General features: G+C 36.9%; 1 protein-coding gene across 2 annotated transcripts in view; it reads left to right on the forward strand.

Annotated features, from left to right (window-relative positions):
• The first annotated feature begins 12,956 nt into the window (after positions 1–12,956).
• The window catches only part of LOC129273625 (pleckstrin homology domain-containing family A member 2-like), a 37,675-nt gene continuing 24,268 nt past the window's right edge, over positions 12,957–26,363 (forward strand). For both annotated transcript variants that reach the window (XR_010295341.1, XM_054910690.2), the window contains exon 1: positions 12,957–13,101. Coding sequence is in view for 1 of the 2 variants with exons in the window: in XM_054910690.2 (XP_054766665.2) it covers positions 12,961–13,101 (141 nt within the window). In the remaining variant the exon portion in view is untranslated. The remainder of the gene's footprint in view (positions 13,102–26,363) is intronic.

Here is a 26,363-nt window from a genome sequence, read left to right on the forward strand (position 1 = left end):
AAAATATAGCTGAAATTGACTCTTTTTTTCAGATCGGAATATCAAATGGTTTAAGCTCGCTTCGCGCTCGCTTTGATTTTTCATGATAAAAGATGTGTAGAATGCCTAGATTCTAGGTCTAAATCTTAAACACGTGCATGTTTATTCAGATATTCAACTTGTTCTCTATTTAAATCATTATCTAGTTTCAGATCAAAATATCAAAAATTTTCTGCTCGCGCTTGTGCTCGCATTATTAATGTAGAAAGATCCCCTATTACTCATCCTTTTCATGATTTGCAAAACATGAATAGAGTGTCCCGTTTTTAGGTCTAAATCTCGAATTTTTCTGCTCGCGCTTCGCGTTCGCATCAATTGTTTAGTTATATACCTATTATGTTTAAGTTACAAAAAGTGCTTAGAATTTCCATTCTTTAGGTAAAAATTTCAAAAAATTTCAGCTCGCGCTTCGCGCTCGCATTATTTGATTGTTGAAATATGTAACGTCTTCATGGCTAACTGCAAGCAGTCTTTAACAGGTACCTTTTCCATCAGTTCATTTCTGCTCGCACTTCGCGTTCGTAGTAATTATTAAGTTGCATACACATCTTTTTCAGGATAACAAACATTGCCCAGAATGTTCAAATTTTAGGAAAAAATACATAAAATTTCTACACAAACAAAAATTTGCTCGCGCTTCGCGCTCGCGTTATATAAATAAGGATTATGATATCATATATTTATGTTGATTTATAACAATAAAGCTAAGAAGTGACCATGAGGACTACCCCTTTAATGAAACAAACAAAAATCATCTTTGAGCGGCCGATCGGAGATTAACAAATGGCTTGAAAAAAAATCGCCCCCCCCCCCTATTGGCGAAGGCTGGATCCGCCCCTGTGGTCCCCCCTACTTTTCGGGACAGATTTCCGCCCATGCATTGTAGTACTCTACCTTGAGCATATTTATGTAACATCTTAGTCCAATTTATAAACGATTCCTTAAACTTGAATGTTTTAAACAGAAATGAGTGGTTCACATTGTCGAATGCTTTTAGAAAATCGAAAATAAATGATAATGCCACGGGAACTTTTAAATTTACAAGAGTCAATAATATCTTGAGCAAGCATAACATTTTCGGATGCCGATCTACCTTTAACATGTTTAATAAATCCACATTGATCAGTTAATAATGATGATAAAATTTTCTGTAAACGCATCGCTAAAACCCGAGCTGCAATTTTGTAGTCGATACTGAGTTAAGATATTGGTCGTCAATTGTCCAAAGATCATTTTTATAATAGAGTAACAACTGACTCCATACAGGGGTATGAAGTGATAATCTTTGAAGGGGTGGTGTCATCGATGAAGCATCAGGAAGCCTGGGCCATCCACTTCCAAATGCCTATGCGTTGACATTTCCCTGATAAAAAAAAACTCTCCATATCCTAATTGGAGAAAGGTACAGGTATGTACAGTTTATTTGCCAAAATAGAATGATATAATTTGGCATTAATACTATTTGGCATAAAGATAGAATGATTTTGAAATGTTTACATTATTGCTTATGACAAGAATTGAAAGTGTCATGGATGGATGACCGTCAGTAACATTTTTTTAATGGATTCTAACTCAATGAAGTGATTACACTTAAGCTGTCTTTTTCATTTCATTCATTCACTTATTTATTTATTCATTTTTCCAACAAAATTTATAATGCAATAATTACAATACTGAAATAAAACATATCAGAAAATATAAATGACATTCAGATTTATTCATTTTTATTCCCCATTTATATAAAATGTAGGCCCAATGGTGGGGGAGCTAAATTAGTGATTGGAGATAACATATGTTTTATTTGTTCTAACTAGGTATGATATCAAAAAACACAACCAATGGCACACATTAATTTCATGTTTCTGCATAAATTGTGAGTGAAATCATAAAGCCTACACTTCTGTTCCAAATGAAACGGATCACTCTATTAAGTGCCATTGATAATGACTGTTTTTCCCCAGAAGGTTCAGTAATGTTTCATCCTATTCGTTTCCTTTTCCCATATATTTTTTTCATCGGACATGGATTTCTTTGGGGGAGGGGGTCTTACCCCCCCCCCCCCGATCTGTATAGCAGTGGATAAAATTTTCTCAGATAGTGAATGTTCGTTTTGTGGGAATACTGAAGAAACTTACGAGCATCTGTTTTTTTTTTTTTTTTCATGTGAAAAGACGAGAGACGTATGGATAGATTGTGGTAACTTATTCAATATGTATGGAAAAAAAATGCCAGGTGGGTGGATATACACATTGGTGTTAAGCATTGTAATACAGGGAAGGAACATATAATTAATCACATTATTCTTTTAATTAAATATCTGATCTTTGTTTACAGCAGGACTAAGAAAAGACCACCAAGTCCGAACGAAATTAGAGAGAAGGTATTAGAAAATGAACGTGAAGAGAAAATTTTAGCAGTAACGCGGGGTAAATAATCAAACCATATTAGCAAATGGGAACATTTCCTTACAAAAGTATAGAGGAGACAGAGCTCTCGAGATTATGTTCGTTCATTATGGTGTTTTTCTTGTTTCAAACAGAACGCGGGCACCGTAGGCAAGGGCTTGTGAAGTGTGAGTGCTTGATCAGCGGCGTAACAGGGGTCGGTGGCCAGGGGGGGGGGGGGGCAAGATCCAAAAAATTCCCGGTCATATCATGGTATGAACAGGCGTAATGGTGTAATGAGGCGACTATTTTGAGAAGGCCAGATACAGCGTATCGGGCAGAATTTATCTTTAAAAACAGTTGCGAGCGAGCGAAGCGAGCGAGCAAAAATTTGGACCCTTTTTATACAAAAATCCAATTTTGTGATAGATTTTGACATGATATCCAGAAAATAATATATTTCACTCTTCTCTCTTTAGATTCCCTTTTTTGTGGTCTGTACGCCACTGTGAACAGGATTCTTTGTGGAAGTAGCGTGAAGAGTAAAAAATCACCTTTTCATGAGAATCTAACTTTGAGCTATTTTTTTACATTATATTCAGTAAATAAAATCATATCCTACACTTTTCCTTTGCTTTTCTTTCCTCTTTTTTTATGATTCTTGTTTGTAGAACTTTTGGGGCCATGGCCCAACCCTTCCATACGCAGTGCTGTGCGTTTGGGGTCCGGGCGGAGCTCCTGGAACTTCTTGATATTAAAGCCATTTAAACCTCGCAGATTGCCGCTATTTTAATCAAATCGTGGTCATATACAGAATATAGCTTTTACACAACACATTTATTCAACCCGGTTGCATAATGAACCAAATATTTTTAAGGGGGCAAAACATAGCAATGTGGGAAAATTTGTAAAAAAAAAAGTCGCCAGCATGCAAAGCGAGCTGGAAAAAAAATTGCCAATTGAAATTAAATTCTTATTATGTGATAGCTTTTTCCATTATATTCAGCAAATATTGCATTTCATTGTTTCCATTCATTTCATTATACGTTGTCTCCTACAATTTCTTTTATTTTCTCTTGGGTGTGGTACCAAGATCCCCCCGCGCCTGTATGCCAGTGATTGATTGTGATTGAACGGGGGGGGGGGGGCGTTATAGAGCCATTTGAAGGTTATAAATGAAAAAGCCCCTACTGTGTGGGGTCTGGGGCAAGCCCCGGTAGCTTATTTGCATAAAATTTAGCAAGCTTATAGCACATTGTTGTATGCAGTCGATCTTTTTTCCCGCTCTTTAATTTCAATCATCGGCAGCCCGGTCGTGTTATTATTTTTTTTCCTTGTCCCTTTTCTTTTCCAATTTAGCTTTTGACTAACCCTCTCTACTTTCGTTTCCCGCTATTGGTTGCCATTTTTTTCATCTTTTAATTAATTTCCCACCTTGCTATTGCATTACATAGGCCTATTTCGGAATGATTAGTTCTTTCTCAAATGTTCTTCTTTCGTATATTTTCCCGCTTTCCTTCCTTTTCCATTAAAAAAAAAGAAGTTTTTTCTTCGTTTTCTTTTCCCTTTCCCTTTCCCTTTCCTTTTCCTCCTTTCCTTTTCCCCTTTCCTTTCCCTTTCTTTCTCCCTCCTTTTTTTCTTTTTCCCGTTTTTCTTTTATTTTCCCGGTGAAATTTGCCAGGGGGGGGGGGGGGCAACTTGCCCCCCTGCCCCCCCGCCTGTTACGCCACTGTGCAGAACCAGCTTTCGCCAACAGGATGGTAAGGAACTGAAAATGCTTTTTTATCCATCTTTTCCCCCCTACCAGGCGAAAAGTGCTGCTTTTTCTTTAAAGGTAAAAGACAGAAATTATCAGTAGGTACAATACGGTGATATACTATAGGCCAATTTGATCCCCTTTCATCTAACATGTAAGGGACTGTAATCACCCCCTCGCCCCCCAAAGAAAACCAATAGTCTATACCCCTGAAACCCAGTAAGACTAATAGAGTAATATATATAGGCCAATTTCATCCCCTCTCCAATTAAATGTAGGGTTCTTGGAAGAACCCCCCCCCCTTAAGCCAAAAAATAGTTTATACCCCTAAAACCCAGTAGGTACAATTCGGTAGTATATATAGGCCAATTTCGCCCCCTCTCAACTCAAATGTAGGGTTCTTGGAAGTAACCCCCCTTCCTCAAGCCAAAAAATAGTTTACACCCCTAAAACCCAGTAGGTACAATACGGGAATATATACAGGCCAATTTCATCCCCTCTCCACTCAAATGTAGGGTTCTTGGAAGTAACCCCCCTAATTCCTCAAGCCAAAAAATAGTTTATACCCCTAAAACCCAGTAGGTACAATACGGGAATATATATAAGCCAATTTCATCCCCTCTCCACTCAAATGTAGGGTTCTTGGAAGTAACCCCCCTTCCTCAAGCCAAAAAATAGTTTATACCCCTAAAACCCAGTAGGTACAATACGGGAATATATATAAGCCAATTTCATCCCCTCTCCACTCAAATGTAGGGTTCTTGGAAGTAACCCCCCTTCCTCAAGCCAAAAAATAGTTTATACCCCTAAAACCCAGTAGGTACAATACGGGAATATATATAGGCCAATTTCGCCCCCTCTCCACTCAAATGTAGGGTTCTTGGAAGTAACCCCCCTTCCTCAAGCCAAAAAATAGTTTACACCCCTAAAACCCAGTAGGTACAATACGGGAATATATACAGGCCAATTTCATCCCCTCTCCACTCAAATGTAGGGTTCTTGGAATTACCCCCCCCCCCTTAAGCCAAACAATAGTTTATACCCCTAAAACCCAGTAGGTACAATACGGGAATATATATAAGCCAATTTCATCCCCTCTCCACTCAAATGTAGGGTTCTTGGAAGTAACCCCCCTTCCTCAAGCCAAAAAATAGTTTATACCCCTAAAACCCAGTAGGTACAATACGGGAATATATATAGGCCAATTTCGCCCCCTCTCCACTCAAATGTAGGGTTCTTGGAAGTAACCCCCCTTCCTCAAGCCAAAAAATAGTTTACACCCCTAAAACCCAGTAGGTACAATACGGGAATATATACAGGCCAATTTCATCCCCTCTCCACTCAAATGTAGGGTTCTTGGAATTACCCCCCCCCCTTAAGCCAAACAATAGTTTATACCCCTAAAACCCAGTAGGTACAATACGGGAATATATATAAGCCAATTTCATCCCCTCTCCACTCAAATGTAGGGTTCTTGGAAGTAACCCCCCTTCCTCAAGCCAAAAAATAGTTTATACCCCTAAAACCCAGTAGGTACAATACGGGAATATATATAGGCCAATTTCGCCCCCTCTCCACTCAAATGTAGGGTTCTTGGAAGTAACCCCCCTTCCTCAAGCCAAAAAATAGTTTATACCCCTCAAACCCAGTAGGTACAATACGGGAATATATATAGGCCAATTTCATCCCCTCTCCACTCAAATGTAGGGTTCTTGGAAGTAACCCCCCTTCCTCAAGCCAAAAAATAGTTTATACCCCTAAAACCCAGTAGGTACAATACGGGAATATATATAGGCCAATTTCGCCCCCTCTCCAATTAAATGTAGGGTTCTTGGAAGTACCCCCCCCCCCTTAAGCCAAAAAATAGTTTATACCCCTCAAACCCGGTAGGTACAATTCGGTAGTATATATAGGCCAATTTCACCCCCTCTCCACACAAATGTAGGGTTTTTGGAAGTAACCCCCCTTCCTCAAGCCAAAAAATAGTTTATACCCCTAAAACCCAGTAGGTACAATACGGGAATATATATAGGCCAATTTCATCCCCAATACGGGAATATATATAGGCCAATTTCATCCCCTCTCCACTCAAATATAGGGTTCTTGGAAGTACCCCCAGCCAAAAAATAGTTTATACCCCTAAAACCCAGTAGGTACAATACGGGAATATATATAGGCCAATTTCGCCCCCTCTCCAATTAAATGTAGGGTTCTTGGAAGTACCCCCCCCCCCCTTAAGCCAAAAAATAGTTTATACCCCTCAAACCCGGTAGGTACAATTCGGTAGTATATATAGGCCAATTTCACCCCCTCTCCACACAAATGTAGGGTTTTTGGAAGTAACCCCCCTTCCTCAAGCCAAAAAATAGTTTATACCCCTAAAACCCAGTAGGTACAATACGGGAATATATATAGGCCAATTTCATCCCCAATACGGGAATATATATAGGCCAATTTCATCCCCTCTCCACTCAAATATAGGGTTCTTGGAAGTACCCCCAGCCAAAAAATAGTTTATACCCCTAAAACCCAGTAGGTACAATACGGGAATATATATAGGCCAATTTCGCCCCCTCTCCAATTAAATGTAGGGTTCTTGAAAGTACCCCCCCCCCCCTTAAGCCAAAAAATAGTTTATACCCCTCAAACCCAGTAGGTACAATTCGGTAGTATATATAGGCCAATTTCACCCCCTCTCCACTCAAATGTAGGGTTCTTGGAAGTAACCCCCTTTCCTCAAGCCAAAAAATAGTTTATACCCCTAAAACCCAGTAGGTACAATACGGGAATATATATAGGCCAATTTCATCCCCTCTCCACTCAAATGTAGGGTTCTTGGAAGTAACCCCCCTTCCTCAAGCCAAAAAATAGTTTATACCCCTAAAACCCCGTAGGTACAATACGGGAATATATATAGGCCAATTTCGCCCCCTCTCCACTCAAATGTAGGGTTCTTGGAAGTAACCCCCCTTCCTCAAGCCAAAAAATAGTTTATACCCCTCAAACCCAGTAGGTACAATACGGGAATATATATAGGCCAATTTCATCCCCTCTCCATTCAAATGTAGGGTTCTTGGAAGTAACCCCCCTTCCTCAAGCCAAAAAATAGTTTATACCCCTACAAAGTAGTTTATACCCCTAAAAATAAACTACTTTACCCAGTAGGTACAATAAAAATAAAAATAAAAATAAAAATAAACTACTTTACCCAGTAGGTACAATACTGGAATATATACAGGCCAATTTCGCCCCCTCTCCACTCAAATGTAGGGTTCTTGGAAGTAACCCCCCTTCCTCAAGCCAAAAAATAGTTTATACCCCTCAAACCCAGTAGGTGCAATATATATATATATAGGCCAATTTGATCCCCTCAAATTAAGATGACCTTTGACCTTGTTCAGGTGACCAGCAATAAGTTGATATTAAAAGTAAAACTCGATTAGGCTTACCCTTACATTCAAATTTCTTGGGGAAAATACAATTATTTTGTTAAAATTTTTACCCTAAATGACCTTTGACCTTGATCATGTGACCTTCAACTCGGTCAGTGAAACTTCTGTTTCTGTTTCTGATCGCCCTAATGCCAAAGTTTCAAGAAAAGATGCCAATATATCAAGGCTCAGCTTTAACATGCGAGACAAAAATGATGAAAACAGCTCAATCATATTTGAATATTTGCCCGTTTAGCAGTCCATACTATGCTGGGATGATTTGGCTGAAGTTGGAGGCCGGTAATGTATACATATATTTTACGCCCCTAAAACCCAGGATTACCCTTACTTTTAGAAGTTAGTGTTCACCAGCCACAACACTGTACATAAAATGAGGCTGGAGATGATGTTGGGATTTACCTTGGAAAATATGACTTTTTTAATGGCAGGTTTGACCCGGGGGGGGGGGGGGGGGGGGGGCAGTCAATGAAATATATTGCTGTACACACGTACGCTAGACAGCTGGCAGCCGTCTGTTTCGAGGAGTTTTTAAACATTTTTATTTTATTTCTCCTCGTACACAGACAGCTCGCTATCGTGCAGCCACCATTACGGGGTTGATGCAAAATCCCCCCCGACGGGGCTCATCGATTTTTGTCTTTATTTCATAAAAATATATAAATAGAACTGTACCAAAATAAAGATTATTATTCCGTTTTGGTCTGAAATGCACCAAAACGGGAAAAAAAGAAACTTAAAAGGGGGGAAAACAGTGACTTACTTCGGCTGTCGCGCAACTCCCACTTCCCTGGTTGATCTGAACTTAATACATAAACATATGGCCATTGAGTCCCTGTACAGATCGAGCTACAACTTTGGTCTCTGTATTTGGTGAGTGGAGCCAACAGAGTTCAGCGGAACAACCAACATAACAGAGACCGAAGCTTCTGGTCTATACACTAGCGTGACCAAAAAAATGCGAAAGGGGTGTTTTTTTCAGTTTTAAACGTGGGCCGCGCGTGCACTCGTTAAGGGTATAACATGTATAAAAAACACCGATTAAAAAAAAGGGGTAGTTTTGAAAGACTGGTCAATGGTCAATTGCAGGGTCAGACGTATTTAGGGTATGTTTTTTTTTTCCAAAGCTTATTTTTTAAGACTAGCCAAACTTGTTTAGGGTATGTTTTTTTACCCAAGCTTTTTCCCCGGGGTCATATTCTGGTGACAACTTGTTTAGGGGCCAACATGTGTAAATAAAGCCCGCAAAAGGCTTGTTTAGGGGGTTATTTTGCACACAGAGAAAAACTCGTTTAGGGGGTGTTTGGAAATAATTTGGCCACACGTGTGTACAGCAATACATTTGACTGCCCCCCTTCCCCCCCCCGGGGGTTTGACTTGAGCGCTGGTGACTGGTTAACCCAGGACTCGTCTGTGTAATACTAGGCAGACATATACTCTTCAAAATGGGGTAGAATGGGGTCGCAATTTAGCACTCCAAATAAAAGGGGAAAAAATAAATTATGCACTTACCTCGATTATATGGATGAAGGTCTATCGTGACACAGAACTGGACCCTCAAAAAAAGGAAAAGTTCAGTCTCGTTCGTTCTCCTGTCAAAATTGAAAACAAAATGGCCGATCGATACTGAGAACGAACGCGACATAGAGGTCTAACTTTTCCTGTAAAACTGACATCATACTCTTGAGGTACACATGAAAGCAGGTGAAACTTTGTGCTTCGCAAAGATGAAGAAAAGTACTTTAGAACATAAGATAATCAGCTAGCAAACCCTCACCCTACAATCACAGGGGACCTTAATGGCCCCCTCAAAAATGTCCATGATAAATCCATAAAGACGACAGGGCCACGCCATATCATTCAATACTAGTTTGGGGATGCATGCGTGGGTATGCGTAGCCAGGCGGCTTCTAGAGAGTAAAAATCATTTACTAACGTAAGGTCACTCTCATACGAAGCCAGGCCTTCTATCCCATAGACCCACACAATGGAAGCCAAACCCTGAAACTTTCACCCCCGAGATTTCTACTTTCCTTCTAAAAGATCTAGCTCTAAATCATGTACATGGGATAAAACTTCATTTCCGACATTTCTACGCTCTCGTTGTTATTTTTAAAACAAGAATTCATCAAAAAAATGAAAAAATATTGTGAAAAGACGGAAGAGACTTGCCCGATGTTTACGCCGCCATCTTGTTTCTTATTGTACTTCCCCAACGTTACGGACGCGAGCGTCTATGGGATAGAAGGCCTGGCTTGGTATGAGAGTGACCATACGTTAGTAAATGATTTTTACTCTCTAGAAGCCGCCTGGCTAGGTATGCGGTTATGATATACACCACAAGTGCATATTATTGGACCCCAAATTGCTCAAAAACTTGATTTCATGTATAAACCCAATGTGAGTTCTTGCCAAAATTAGTATCTGTAATTCTGTATCATTATTTATTTATTGTTAATGATTGGAAAATTATTGCCAATAATTTCCTTTGATAACAAAATAAGTTTTTAAAAATGTACATAAGAAATATAAAAAAGTTCAAAAGCATTAAAAAACATTTCATACTGATTTCTTTTTAAATATACGTATTTGATCAGAATTCCTCAATTAAAAAAATAAGCAGTTCAAGGGCTTTATTTATAGATTTGAACTCAATTTGTATTTCATGCACTAAAATTGGTATAATTAATTTAAATGAAATAAAGCATATTGATTTAAATGAAATGATGCTTTGAAACCCCATAGATTATGTCAATTTCTTCTATTGTGCAAATTCTTCTCCCCCCCCCCAGATTGACAAGACTCAATATACCTCGGGACTACATGCAAATGTACATGTATTAGAAATAAAATGTCAACTTTTAGTGTTCTTTTTTTGTAGGCATTCAATTTCCATGGTTTAGTAATTTTGGGGGAAATATGAATTTTTCTGTTGGAAATTCAGTAACAAAATAAAAATAATAAAAATCATCTATTTAAAACATCAAGAGCTGAAATCATATTGTACTAAGTGTAAAGTTTAATTGATTTACAGAAAATGGCATCATTCATTGGAAAAAACTTTTTAAAACGATATAAAATGTTTTAAAACAATGAAAACGTTTGTTTTTTTGTTTTTTTTAATAAAAAATCTTTTTTTACTACAAGCCTGTTGAACAATGATATTTATTCTTTCATATTTTGACCCTTTGCAGTTTGCATTCTTGGTAATCCTGGGTTTTAGGGGACTATTATTTGCACACAAAAGTGCTTGCTAACTTCACCCAACTCATCCCAGCATTTCACACTAAAAATTGATAAATAGATCTAGCCCTCCCCCATTCCCATGGGTGCTGCATGAAATGTTGACAATCAAGCAACAAAAAAAAGGTCTTCACCCAAGATTTTACGTTGTTTTGTACCCAAAAAATTTGACAAGCAAACAAAAATAAAGATCTTCACCAAAAATTATACGCCGTTTTGTACCCCCAAAATATTTGACAAGCAAAAAAAAAGGTCTTTTTTTTTTTCAGGGGGGGTTGGGTACAAAAAAAAATCAAAGGGGGGGGGGGTTGGACCCCTGTAACCACCCCCCTGCCTCCTCTCTGGGTAGCTAGGGAGGTGGGGTCGGGGAGGGGCTATCACTATCAGTAATAAATAGTTTTGGTGAAGTTTAAGCGGTCACTTAAGGGTGCAAATAATTTAGTCCCCTAAAACCCACGATTACCTAGTTCTGTTTGATGAGATAAAAGAAATAAAAAGATCTACTGCAATTTCTCCCTGATTTCACTTTCCTCGTTAAGACTTCTGACATAAAGTTGAGATGATCTCAAAGAATTAGGGTGTGTTTATGCTTCCATTGCAGAGACAGAATCTGTGTTTTCAAACGTTTCAGATTGCCAATTGCAAACGTGTTTCTGGGAGTGCTGTTTATGCTTCTTTTTTCAGAGGCAAAATCGCAATTTGCAGCTGGCTTTGCAATTTGCATTGTAATTTTCGTTGAGTTGGAAAACAAGGTCAAATTGGGCGCACCATATTTACGATTTTTTTTCCTTGAGAGTGTTGTTATGGTCGACAATTATTTAAACTTTGAACAATATCCGATCTTTATAGTAATTGCATGGAGCTACTTGACATAGCAATAGAATTTCTACCAGGGTGAGGATAATAATAAGACAAAATAAAGAATATGAAAGTAAAAGAAAAAAATAATAGACATCTATTTTTTCATACTACTTGGGCTTCTGGCTCAGCGATGTCTCCTCACCATAACTCATGTTCCGGGTTTTTTTGTAAATCCCTCAACATACACTGTGATGAGTGATGACAAATTAGATGAGTAGTAATAGTGATAGTACTTAACTTCATAATCACACATGCAAATGTACATTGGTCATGATTAGAACCAAGGAGATGAGAGGTAATTCCATGGAGGTCCCTGCTAGAACTATATGCGACTGTATCTGCCTGCGGATTTTCACCTCACCGGAAGCATACATGTACATGTATGTACCAAATGACGTCATTTAAACATGTTTACGACCATGGTTCTGTTCCCCAGAAAGCCTGATTCTGGTCAAACGACGTTTTGAAACGTACCTATCTGTACGTTTACGATCGGCGTTCTGAAACGTCATTTAAATGAGAGTAAGCATGGATGTAACCTTTTTTTTTTACTAATGTATGAAAATGCTGATTCTGGCTTGAAAACTGGAAGCATAAATATGCCCGGATAGAGGTCTACATGTATGTAATAGATCAGCAGCGCAGTGGTGTGAAGTCATGAGCTATCTATAATACAATTTGTATTGATCTTCTGAACCCAGCTCAGTCCAGCAGCTTTTTCATGCACTCAACACCAACACTGAACACCGTACTTTAAATAACCCATTGTGTTGTGGATTGATTGCTTGATAATTTGTGGTATCACGTGCATAAACATTTTTCCCCAAAGAAAAACATTAGTGGTCATGGTCACAGAACAAGCGATTTCAATTGCTGTGTTCCCTAGCTTAGGAACGAGGGAAGGGGGAGGGGGAAGAACATGTAGATTAGTGAAAAGGGTGAAAACGATATGCTGGCAAGACGTGAAATGCGGGTCTTGATGATCAATCCATACTGCCATATTTGGAAGATGCACCCCGTGAAATTGTAACAAAAATAAGACTAAGAAAAAAATGCAAATCAAATGCATTCCCTTCATTTTATTTTGGAGTTTTTTTTGCTTTTCAATTTTCCATTTTTTCTGGATGCCAAACGTCCTTCAAACAACTAATTAAACACTTATTGCTCTCTCTCTCTCTCTCTTCCTTTTCTCTAACTCATCTTTCATTCATCGCCTCCAGACGGCACCATGCCGTACCTTGACATCCAGGGAAGGATATGTGGCTTCATGAACTTTGAGCAGGATGAGGAGAGCGGGCGCTTCTTCAGGAGGTACTTTGTCATTTCGCTGGAAGATGACTGCATACTCTGTTATATGGATAACCCTACAGTAAGCCAAAGTTTGTCTGGTTGGTGGGGTGGGGGAGGGGGATTTGATAACATCCACACACAATAGACTTTTTAATTTTTTAAAGGAATTTGTTTGATTAAAAAAAAATGATTGTTCTTCACAAAAACTGATCCTAAACGTATATGATAGAACAAAGAAACCAGGAAATTATAAGAAACACATTCTGATTTTTAACTCAAGGGTATTGAGAGAGGCTGGAAGCGGGCGGGGGGGGGGGGGGGGGGGAGTTATATTGCTACACATACCGCTACACCAAGTAGTGATTGCATTAAGGTCTTTTTGTTGTCTCGTGGGGAACTAAATAAAATATGCAGTAATTGCAGGTGTGATACAGTGCATACATGTGTATCGGCCCCCATTCCACAGATTGGAGACCATTGAAAGATCACTGAAAGACTAAAAGTTGGCAAGGTCTTTCAGCAGTTTCCAGTATTACTGAAATTTGTGACCAGTCTCTGGAATGGCTCTGAAAATCTCTGAAGTCTAAAAAAACAAAATTTTCAGTGAGATCACCTTTGGACCTTGAAGACAGCTGCAAGTTTACTGAGAGATCGAAGGACTAAATTGAGAGATCAATGAAATATATGCTTGTTACCTAATCAAGGCTGATGAATTACATGTAAGCAAGCGGTATGCTTTTGTGAGGCATCATACTGAGACTTTATAGAGCTGTGCCTTACTGATCTATAAAAATTAAATGGGAAAGCAGGCTCTGTGAAAATTACCTGTATATAGTGGGATTCAAAGGCCCAATCAAAATTTTATAAATTTCTATATTTGTTAATAAAACCACTTCTCATGCATGAAATTTTATGGAAAAATAGTCTTTACAAAATGGCTTTAATAGACCAAGTGATGTGTACATGTAGACCAAATGACTATTAGACCAAATGGGATTAGTCTGTGTATTACAGGTGGACCATCTGAAAAGCAGACCAATTGCTTGTTGACCATGTGAATATAAATTGAATTGTATGCAAGTTGCGAATTCAAAGTTAAAACAAAAAGAAAATAGCCCCCCCCCCCAAAAAAAAAAAATTATTTTCCTTGATTTTGATATTTGGTGATACAATTGACTTCTACATGTATATTTTACACTCTCTGGGGGTGTTTCACAAAGATTTAAGTATGACTTAAATCACACTTAAATGCTGACGCGTATTTGAAATACAACGTGCAATCTTATTGATCAATACGCAGTAGTGCGCGTCCTCTTTGCATGATCTGGCCAATGCGGTTATGCCTTTTATAACGTGCGCAACTAGGCATTTAAGTGCGACTCTTAAGTCATACTTAAATCTTTGTGAAACACCCCCTTGAAGTGATAACATGTAAAAACTGGACATTTAGTAAAATTCCATGGAAGCAGGCCTCTACAAATTTTTTTTTCATCACTTGCCCAACAGGGCAAGTGATGGAAATATTTGCTTGCCCGATAGAAAAAACTGCTTGCCCAATTTGTTTTATTATTTTCTTTCATTGATTATTTTTTTATGACGGTACTATTATTTTTGAAGGTCATACAAAATAAAAGAAATTGAGAATCATGTACAGTAAAGAACACACAAAGCATATTTTTGGCAAAGTAGGCCTGAGTCATTACGTTTATTTTGAAAGAAAAAACTTTCGCTATTTATTAATGGGCGTTTTAGGTTAAAAAAACCTTCACCAAAAGTTGCTAAAATTTCATATTTTGCATCTTTAAATCCATGAAATGGCCATCTGTTTGCCACGTTTCCTTGGAATTGTTTTGATTTAGTTGGAAACTATCAAGAAAATGAAGAATATTCAGCTCTTTTTGTTACTCTGGAAAAGATCGTTTTATGTTACAAAAAAAAAAAAAAGCCTTCACCAAAAGTGGAGTGGCTAAAATTTCACATTTTGCATCTTTAAATCCATGAAATGGCCATTTATTTCCCATATTTCCTTGAAATTGTTTTGATTTAGTTGGAAACTATGAAGAAAATTAAGAATAATCACCTCTCTCTTTGTCTTTTCTTCATCATTTTATGATGTTACACTCGGACTGTGACTCGGTCAATATTTTTTTTATTGTGGTCACACATGGAGACTTTCATGGTGTTGCAACATTAACTGAAAACGATCGTTGATCGTTTTACACTTGGTCAACACCATGAAAGTCTACATGTGGGACAACAATAATAAAAAACATTTACCGAGTGTAACATCATCAAAATCAGAATCAAGAAAGAGCTGGATATTCTTGATTTTTTCAGTTGTTTCCAACTAAATCAAAACAATTTCAAGGTAATATGGAAAATAGATGGCCATTTCATGTACCGGTATTTAAAGATTAAAAATGTGAAATTTTAGCTACTTTTGCCTGTTTTTTTTTTTTTTTTGGGGGGGGGGTTGCATCGGCAAATTGCACAAGATAGTATGGCAAGCGCACATAAAACTTAAGATGAGACGGCATGGTTCTTCGAACGAGGTACCTGGCGATAAATTATCTGTATTTGGTGCTGATTTTACATCAGTTTCCACTGTTTTTTGACTGGTTTGACATTATACAGACCTGCCAACCAGTACGTTTGAGCCGTATTTAGTACGTTTTTGCAACCAAAATACGGCAATACGTTTTTTTATTTTTTATTTAAATAAATCGTAATTTATTGAGAAAAATAATCTCTATATGTCTCTATTTCATAAAACGTGCACAAATATGGTTATTACATCAATGTAATTTCAGGTAACTTGTTTTTTTTTCAATCATTTTGTTCAAACCAGGGTGAAGATATACACATGTTTTAATGTTTTTTTTTTCATCTGCAAGAGCAGTGCACATTTTAGCTTGCATGCAGCTTGAGCGCCGCGATGAGCGAGTGCGCCAAGCATTTTATTATGAAATACACTTTTTGGGGAAAAATACAGTTTTTTTAATCACAGAATACAGTTTTTCATTCCCAGAGGTTGGCAGGTCTGCATTATATGAGAGATAGTTGTGATTATCACTGATATTTTATTATTTTATTGCCAAAAAAACCACTTGCCCGATCGGGCAATTGACTGAGAAATGCTTGCCTGCACATCATTTTCACTTCCCCCTGGCAAGCGTAATTGTCGCTCCCTGCATGGAAGTACATACCAGTGCAAAATTACATGTAGGTGAAGGTGATACCAGGTCCAGGAATGTAGAGGATATATTTCAGTGTTAGCATTCTGCCAGTTGGCAGCCTCTTTCAGCATTCTATTTTTGGCACGATGCGTCCTGTCTGTGATTCCTGAATGTTCTTGGTTCTGCCTAGAGCTGCCAAATCCTTATTAAATAGGAAGGTACATTGTCATGCATCCAAAGGAAAGGCTCCCGGAACAACGCCGTTCCGGTGGCTCACCCGTTTTAAAGCTGATCTTCGAAAAGTATAAAGCTAGCATTTACCGTATTAAAAATATGAAAAGAAGATGTACATTGATATAATTCATCCTGAATGTCATAAAGCAAGATACAAATTTATTTTGAAGAAAGTCAAAGCTGTCATAGTGGTCACCTGTTTATATAGTAAAAAAAACCTGTCTTTCGGAAGTTTCAGCCACCATAACTGTCTCCCAGTCGTGAGTTCATGCCAATCAGTGATTAATGAGCCAAATTTTTTTGAGGGGGCCAGATATGGCTTATTGGCAAACTATTTTAAAAGTTAAGAGCAAAAATGTTGACACTTTTATTACAAACAAGCAATTTTGTGATTGATTTTGAATTTTGACATAATATTCAGAAAGTAGTATTATATTTCACCCATCTCTCTTTCCCATTCTTGCCTTTTCTCTTATTTTGGTTGAGATTTTTTTTTTTTTTTGGGGGGGGCAAGCATCCCCCAGCCCCCACTGATGCTGATGGGGTTTGGCTATGTGGTATTACTTGTAGACTATCTGAGATCTAGACCCAACCGCTTGCAGACCGAGTGATTATAAGCCATACCTTCAAAATGTTGAAGTGTGGTATGAGTCACCAAGCACAGGATGGGGTGTGGTGTTCTGTAGCTGTTCCTGTAGAGAGCCTTTCACACAGTCCTTCATTAAACCTCAATGATCTTGTTTTGTTTTAAAAAGGAAAAGAAAGAAATCATACGTTAAAACAGTTTATATCAATGAATAAATGGAAATTTAGAATTTATGTTTAAGATAAAATGAATTTAAAAGAGAATTAATCCCTTGAAACAGGCTATTGTGAAAAAAAATCATGAGTGGAATGTGATCAATAAAAGTTTGAGAACAATTGGACAAAGAATATAAGAAAGTTATGAGCATTTGAACGTCGAGATCACCAGTGCTATGGAGATCCTCAAATTGGCAATGTACCAAGATTTGTGATGTCACACATGAAGAACTATACCCAAAACATAATCCTTTAATTTTCAATTTTTCGAAGTATTTGGAATTTATATGAATATAGGTTATGGGTATAAGAGAGCTTGTGAACTTATTAACTTTCATCCAAATAAAGTTATAATTTTGAGAAACGAACTACATTGTACAAATATACAAAAGAATCTGAAGGAAATTTAACCTCTTTTTTCATCGATGGCTATTGGGAATAGCTATTGGCTGACCTGTGATGTGAATGAGAGAAAAGCGTAGAACAAGTGACTTCCTCGTTTTCTAGTCTGGAAATTTATTGAAGCGTTTAAATAAAATCCTTCAAATCTGGGGAAATTACAGGAATCCTTATCTTTCAGTAGGAAGATTACTGTACCCACTATTTTGTCCAAAATATGTATATTGTTTGAATTTGCATGTTTTTTGTTTGTTTGTTATTTGCCAAGGTTAGCTTAACTGGATACATGAAAGCTACAGTATTAAAAACAGATCTTTTCTTTCCAAAAGCGTACTAAACAGAAAAATACACTTTATAGAAATGAGTACAAAAACACATTTATAGGCATAAATAAATTGGAACATTAGCTATCATTCAGAAGGCAAAATAATCAAATGAAAAAGAAAATTTATGTATTTGAAGTAGAAGAAAGAAGAGGAAGAAAGAGCTTAATGTATTAAAGAGAGAGAGAAAAAGAAAGACAATGAATGATAAAGGAGAAAAGGGTACATAGCTTTTTCTGAAAAGTACCATCAAATATTCAAATTATGGAATTCAAATTCTTGTTTATAGTGCTCAGTCATATGTACATGTAATCATCCTGTGATATCAATATTAATATCAGAAAGAATCATGATTCAGATTTGATTTTTCAAATATCTTTTAATATATATATATACATCTATATATGTTTCACTATCAGATAGGCCTTAATGACTTGTCTTTGCTTATATTACTTCAAGTAATTACTGTATTTTATCAAGCAAGAAAACATTGTCAAGAGTATGTACCTGAATTTCATGCTATTCTGTTTATAGGGAAAAGTCGGGGGAAAATCAGGATGTGTTTATTTGATGATGTTCACTCATGCCCGCCACGCAACGGTGGACACATTACAGTTACGTATTCATGAATGAAGGTTCACAGGGTTACCCTCAGTATAAAAGTAGGGAAAATGGGGTAAAATGAGGAAAAATCAGGGATTTTTACCCACTTGTATTCAGTTAAAGGCCGACATGTATGAAGCTGAATATTGTGGAGTACAGTATTTTTATGAATCTACATGTACATGTATTGAATTACTGCCACTCTGAGCCTCATTTCATTTTCCTACAAATTACTGTATAAAAATAATTTATTATTTTTTATGAATGTTCTTTGATTTTTTGTTGTGCTTCAAAGTACCTTGAGCATTCTATTATTACTGGTAGTAAGAATAATGGGTCTTTTTTAGTGCTCAGCTGCCTCGATTGATATAAAAAACTGTTCATTCCCTCAGCTGAACTATTAGATCTAATTTGAGAGAGAGAGAGTGATATAGTGATTTCTCTTCTAAATTCTTCAGTGATTTTACGAACTAGTTCATACCTTGGCTGGTCTCCAAAACATGACAATTTCGAGATAATCACGTTCAAAGTTTGGAGGGTTTTTAGACGCTCATAACTTCGTGCTTTGAAAGAAACCAGATCAATTATTTACATCAAAAAGCATACATGCTATTCTTTTATGATAATACAAAATTTTGTCCGTAGTTCGTATTCATCATTTCAATATTTGAAATGAAGCACATGTATGCATTTCAGAAGCTGGTAATTCTTACATGTACCAAATACGGGTTTGAGTCACTTCGTAAAAGCATTCTTGCCATGCATATTTTTTTTAGAGGCAGAAACCACATACGCGCTGGGTACGCACAGCATATAGGGTCTTTGACCTGTGCGCACCATTCCAGAGACTTTATAGTACACAAAGAATGGTTTGAGCCAGTTCGTAAAATCAAAGGAGGGGGTTGAGTCGGAGGGGGTTGAGTCGTAAGAAATTTAAATTATGCTCTTTTTCTTTAAATCTAATGCAGATTTTGATCTGAAATTTGGCAAATCAATAGAGTGAATCACAGGTTTTCAAAATATGCAAAAAAATAAATTTCGAAAATTTGATCAAAAGTAAGGTTTGAGCCGGTTCGTAAAATCACTGACGAATTGTGCTACATTGTGTACATGTATAACTTGTCAAAATTTTCTACAATTTAAAGCTGCAAGACCTTTAATAGACACTGCTCCATGACTTAATATAACTAACATCGTGGTGTAGCGGTTCAGATTCTCACTTTTTAATAATCTGAGGGTTGTGTGTTCGAATCCCACTGCGGGCTAGCGTCCTTTGACTCCTTCTGCAGTGCGTCAATCCACACTAAACAACTCTCCACCCAGATGGGTGCATGGAAGAATGTGAAAGCCTATGTAGTAATAAACTAGTATGCCTAGCAATGGAATCTTGGAAGTTTTGTTGGAATGCTCCCCAGGGAGTGGAGAACAAGCATATGATCCTATGACTAGGTAATGATAATAATGAAAAGCGCCTCTATTGCAAATGGTGACCACTGGTGATTGATTTACATTGTAGCTCTATCCATAGTATTCCATACATGTACACCCTCATGCTCCTCCTTCTATCCAATGCATTCATGCATCGTTATCTGATGGGATCATTCCTCTGAATTTAAACTTCAATAACAATGTCTCATTTCCTGCTACTATCACCATTGAAGGCCAGTCCCTGCATACCTTTGTTTAATTAAAAAAAATCTGTATTCTATTTTACACAGAGAACTTAGAGGCCATGGCCAAATCAGACTTGTTTTTCATTCAGGTCAGGTGTACATTGGCACGGTCAAAAATTACTATCATACTCATCATCAAAGTACGTAATTTAATGATAATTGAATTGTTGTGCAATACAAAGTTGGAACATCTATATACATGTACTAACGTTAATATCAGACTTTTTGCTAATCTGTGCAGATTTAAAAAAATTAATAGTCATGTTGCCACCAGCAATTAGTTGATTTAATATTAGAATAAAGTTAAATCATACAAACTGAACACACAAACTTTTTTGAAAAAAATAATGTAACATAAAAGAGTTCTGACATTTCAAAGTTTCGCTTTTTTGCACAAAACGGTTAGTAAATGCCATTATGATAAAAAAAATCAAATTCAAATTTCAAATAAGAGAGCACGAATTTTCGCCTGGTGGTCTTCAAGTTTTTGTTGCATATTCCCAATTTTTGGTTGCGAATTTCATGAGTTAAAGACCCTGACCGGTGTAAAAACAGTCATATATCAAAATAAAGGTAATGATTCATACAATACAAATATACCAAAAATATTACATATATCTCCTTCCATTTCTGACAAATATTAAATAAAAATCAAAGAAACTGCTCCTCCAAAGTACGCTTCGATTGAGCACCCCCACGTCGCCTGGAAATGATGACGTCACGTTGTGTCAGGAGGGTTGTGATTCCATAGGTTTGTGTACAAAAGCATTGGGTATTTTCTTCCATTTCCATGTTATGAATCCATATTTTTTTTTCGTTTTCAGATGAAAATGGCACTCAAAATTATTCACTGTTCAAATTGTTGTAAACCTACAACTATTCACTACCTTTTTTGTGATTTCTTTGTTTGGCTCTTATTGGGCCTAAATTGCTATGTCAGGAAAAGTTGTTATACATAATCTAAATGCAGATAGAATTGAAATCTGCGCCAAATAAGCAGGAAATAAAATATGGCAAATACTAGTTCAAAACTGTAGATTTCATAAATTCAAGCTTGTGGGTAAAAATATATGTGATATCCCTCTGTGATAGAAGTGAAGAGAATGAAATGCGTTATCTGGAAAGCAAAAAATCACCCAGTTTTTCTGTGTACAAACCTATGGAATCACGACGCTTCTTACACAACGTGACGTCACGGTCTCGAGGCAGGTGAAAAGCACAATAAAGCCTATTTTCTAAGCGGGGTTCGAAGCCCGATAATTGGAATATTCACAAGCAAAATACTCGGCTGGGAAGCGGTGAAAATGCATAAAGCATACCTTGCTGTATTTAGTAGCTTATAAGCTTTCGATTGGTATATAATTTATCAATTTCATTTTCGGGTCCGGTCTGGATCTTTAAGTTTTGTCACCAAAATGACAATTGAAATGTGAAAATTTAGAAAAACCTGTCAGAAACTTCACAACTGATGTCATGTTATTGATCATTCAGATCTACATGTACCATGGAATTTATGGCCACTACCAAACCCCTACAGAAATTTAAGCGTGCTGCATGCTAGTAACTAGCATGCGACTAGCAGGGCGCTTGCGTAAAGGACAAGTCCACCCCAACAAAAAGTTGATTTGAAAAAAGGGAGAAAAATCTAACAAGCAAAACACTGAAAATTTCATCAAAGTCGGATGTAAAATAAGAAAGTTATGAAATTTTAAAGTTTTGCTTAATTTCATAAAACAGTTATATGCACATCCTGGTCGGTGTGCAAATTGGCAGACTGATGACGTCACCCACTCACTATTTCTTTAGTATTTTATTATATGAAATATTCTAATTTTCTCCTCCTTGTCAAGTGAAACAAAGTTTTATTTCTCCCTGAACATATGCAATTACTATTATTTTAACAGTTTATGGTTAAGTTAAGTTGGTCCTTATTGTCAAATCTGTAAAAATTGAAATATTGTATCATTCAAACAAAAAACAAAAGAAATAGTGAGTGATGGACATCATCGACTCTCTCATTTGCATATGGCTGAATTGCGCATTGAACTGTTTTGTGAATGTCATAACTTTCTTATTTTACATCCGATTTTAATGAAATTTGCAGCGTTATGTTTGTTTGATTTTTCTCTATCGATTCAAATCAACAATTTTCTGGGGTGGACTTGACCTTTAATAAGTGAGTGCATGCTAGCGAACAGTTCCTGCTCGCTAAAAGATTGCTCAACTATTACTCTGCACGCATATTACACGCTTATTAAGCTACATGTAGCCGCATGCTAGTTACTAGCACGCCGCAAGCTTGTCGCAAGCTTGAAAAATTATGTGAGGGAAGTACCAAACTACATGTTGTACCCACTTGCACTCCATCATGTATTTGGAGTTTAAAAAAAAACTAATTGTCTGTCAATTTGGACAGGAAGACTTCCTTGAGCACCATTTCCCTGCGGTCCAATTAGATTCCCTAAATCTTTAGATATCTAAATAAGCATTGATAAATGGCCAAGCTTGTGTAGGCTGACTCTCCTTTGGAATCCTTCTAAATTTAGAAATAACTTTGAAATGCAGTCTAATATGACCACTTCCCAGTGAACTTGCCGAGACCTCCATCTTTGGAGAGTTTGTTCACACTGAAGAAAATGGTTCAGGCTTTGTATATGTATCCACTGGAGCACCAAGTGAACGAATGTGTAATATCAGTATTTTCCATGCTTTAATAATTTAAAAAGAATATATTTGTATATTTTATTAAATCATGCAAGAGTTGTGGTCACACTTCTTATTATTATGTTGAAAAAAAAAATGTTTAAAAAGTTGTGCAAACCAGTTAACTTCTCATCTGAATGAGTTGAGGATCCAAGTGTGGTGCCCGGGAGTGTTAGTCTGCAAGCACAGACTCATATTTGACACTTAACCCAATAACAGGTCTAGAGTGAAGACTAGACTCCAAAGACTCTCTCTGTGTCAAATAAGATTGGAAGAGCCAGCCACAGAACATAGTGAATCTAGTCTCACTACTTCAGACTCTGTATTATGCACTATGCGAAATTGTGAAAACCAAGGGTCTACATGTATGCCTGTAGGCTATTGGAGTAGAGTGGCGTAACCATACACCGTGGCAGATTTGTAAAGGGGCATTTTGAGCCTTCCCTCTTTTGAAGTCCCCTAAAAAACTTTTGTCCTCCTTGTCATGATAAATGCTCCTTAGGTTTGAATCAAAAAAGAAAATCATAAAGAAAGTTTTCCCAGTTCTGAAATGATCCTTCTTGCCCATGAGAATTTTCTTTTTCAAAAAGTTACATTTTTAAAAAAGAATTGTGTACCCTTGGCCATTTTCCAAACCATGTACATGAATTTATTCATCTGTCTACTTTTTATTAAAAAAAAAAGAGAACATATTTCTTTATTTCTTTACACCTGTATTATTAAAACCCTTTCAGACTATTTTTGTATTATTCAAACAATGATTTTGAATAGCATGAACACAGGGATAAAGGAGAACGGTGTTGGCAAGCGTTGGTTAGTGGACCTAGGAGCAAATTGAAACAGGAAGCAAGGCCAAGAAGCCAGGGATAATTTTATCCCCAAGTCAAGGAATCGACTTTGGATATAGTGACAGACAAGCTAGTAGCAACTCCAGAGAAGTATAGCCTCTTGATCACCTAAAAGGTGTACTGTGTAGGATCGTGACTGAAGTACAGCATTGTGATATGATGATCCATCATACCTTGAAAGGGAAAAGTTTATGCTGTCAGAAAACATGAAAGCAATCTTTCTGATCTTTCAAATTCTTTTTCAAGTAGAATAAAAAATAGGTAAAATGTCTTGACCTACATTGTAGTCCCGTTTATAGTTAGTTTGTTTACATTGCATATGACTTTATAGCACTGTAGAATTGATTAATAATGATTTGATGATTCCAAATCCTGCAGCATACGTGTAGGTGTTGCCATATTTGATGATATATCACGTCACTTGGACAGTGTAGGGTTTTTTTCAATGAAGGAGTTTATTTAATGTTCTAAAGATTATATTATCTTAGGAATACAATTGTTTGATCATTGTGTGCATATTAATTGCAAAAGTGATGTTGCATTTTAGCGGGAAAGGAAATTATTGCATTTTTGTGTGTGCTATAATCACATTTGATATTAGTATGGATGCAGCCATGTTAGATGCGCTTCTTATTCTGGCTTGCAGATATTCAAACATACGGATGAACATACATTTTTTTGTCTTTGAGTTTGACTCTGCCTCGCATCTTAATCACCCTAATCATGTCAAATATTCATGATGGACTCATCGTTTCACCAACCCCGCCTCTTTCTTGTCATCTTGATCTAATCTCAAATAAAAACGGATATATGGGAGTTATGTGATCTTGATCTTATCCTGCAAAAATCCAAGACAGGAGTTTCGAGATCTTGGGACTAATCCCCTGCGATCTAAAACTATCATCACTTTTTTTTCTTTTCCACGCCCACTTACAGAAAAGTCTGTTAAAGGTACATTGTAATCTTATTTTAATGCAAGGGGACTTCTTCAGTTTTCTACTTCCTGTGATTTGTGCACCATCTCCTGTTTATGAGCTTGTAACTTATGGTAAATTGCCAAATCGTCTATTGCCAACTCGTCCACAAATCACATGGTCTGCCTTCATTTAGTCTAATGACATTCCGTCCATCAACATTATGTCTAGCAACCATTTGGTCCAATTATCACTTCATCTAATCTCCAGTTGGTCTATGACCATTTCGTCTTATAATCATTTGGTCCAATTATCACTTCGTCCAATCTCCAGTTGGTCTATGACCATTTCGTCTTATAACCAGTTGGTCTAATCATCACTTCGTCCAATCTCCAGTTGGTCTATGACCATTTCGTCTCATAACCAGTTGGTCTAATATCCAAATCATTCATTCCGCCCAATTAACATTTACATGTACTGCACAGTTCAATTAGACCAAATGGGATATGGACTAGATAGCTATTGGACCAACTGGTTATTAGACGAAACGGCATTTTGACCGTGTGAATAGTGGACGAACTGATGGTAGACCAAATGATAGTAGACGAGTTGGTAATTGGACAAATTGGCATTAGGTCAATTGAACATAAACCATAACTACATATATGTAATCACTTGCAGTCTAAAACTATTATCACTTTTTTCACTCTTTTGCACCCCCATTTCAGAAGTCTGTGATAAGTAAATTATGAAGGAACTTCTAAAACCTCTACTTTTTTTCTTCTCTTGTCCACCCTCACTTCAGGAAATATCTCTTATCTCTTACTTTTAATATTTGTGTACTCCTCTTTTTAGACCAGAGAATGAGGTTTCAAACTACCACTACTTTTTTTTTAGGCTATCTTTTCCACCCCCACTTTATAACAAAAGTCTGTTAAAGCAAGGACCTGTAATCTGGTAAAAGGTAATCTGAAGACACTTCCAAGTTCTAACTGTTGAATTTTGTGTTCCCTCCTATTTCTGATTGGAAGTATGTGATCGTGCATTCTTGTGACTATGGTCTAGTAAAAATAAACTATTACCACTTTTTTTTTAATATTCTTTTCCACTCCCATTATTTTTCTGTTCAAATTCTGATTTTGATAATCTGTATACATGTGCTCAGATTGTATTTGCGAACTCGAATAGCCAGTTTTGCAGAAATGCTAGTGAATTGGAAAAACAGTTTCACCTACACCCAAATAATAATGTATGAATTGCTTATTTTGTTTGAAATATAGGCCTACATGTATTTTGATACCAGTTATCTATAATTATTTTATTATATAAATAAATTTAATAAATCACTTGGAGCATTGTAAAATTTGTGTTTGATCCGAAAGAGAACCTAGGATTATCTTTAAACGTTTGTGAGAATCACTGATTAGATTCTTGTCATTCCTTGAAGCCAAGACTGCCTTGAACATTCACTACCCCTGGAGAACATGAGTGATTAGATAGTGCGTGGGAAGAGGCACTGTTTCTATTGCAGGATGTATTGTGGTGTAGTGGAGTTACAGGAGGGGGCAATAGGGGGAATGTGTCGGGGTAGGAATTAATTTTTTTTTTTTAGGGGCTACTTTTTTTTTTACATTGGGGCTACCACTGAATATCTTGGGGCTATTTTC

The sequence above is a fragment of the Lytechinus pictus genome, chromosome 12 (genome assembly GCF_037042905.1).
Source record: "Lytechinus pictus isolate F3 Inbred chromosome 12, Lp3.0, whole genome shotgun sequence".
Taxonomy (NCBI): domain Eukaryota; kingdom Metazoa; phylum Echinodermata; class Echinoidea; order Temnopleuroida; family Toxopneustidae; genus Lytechinus; species Lytechinus pictus.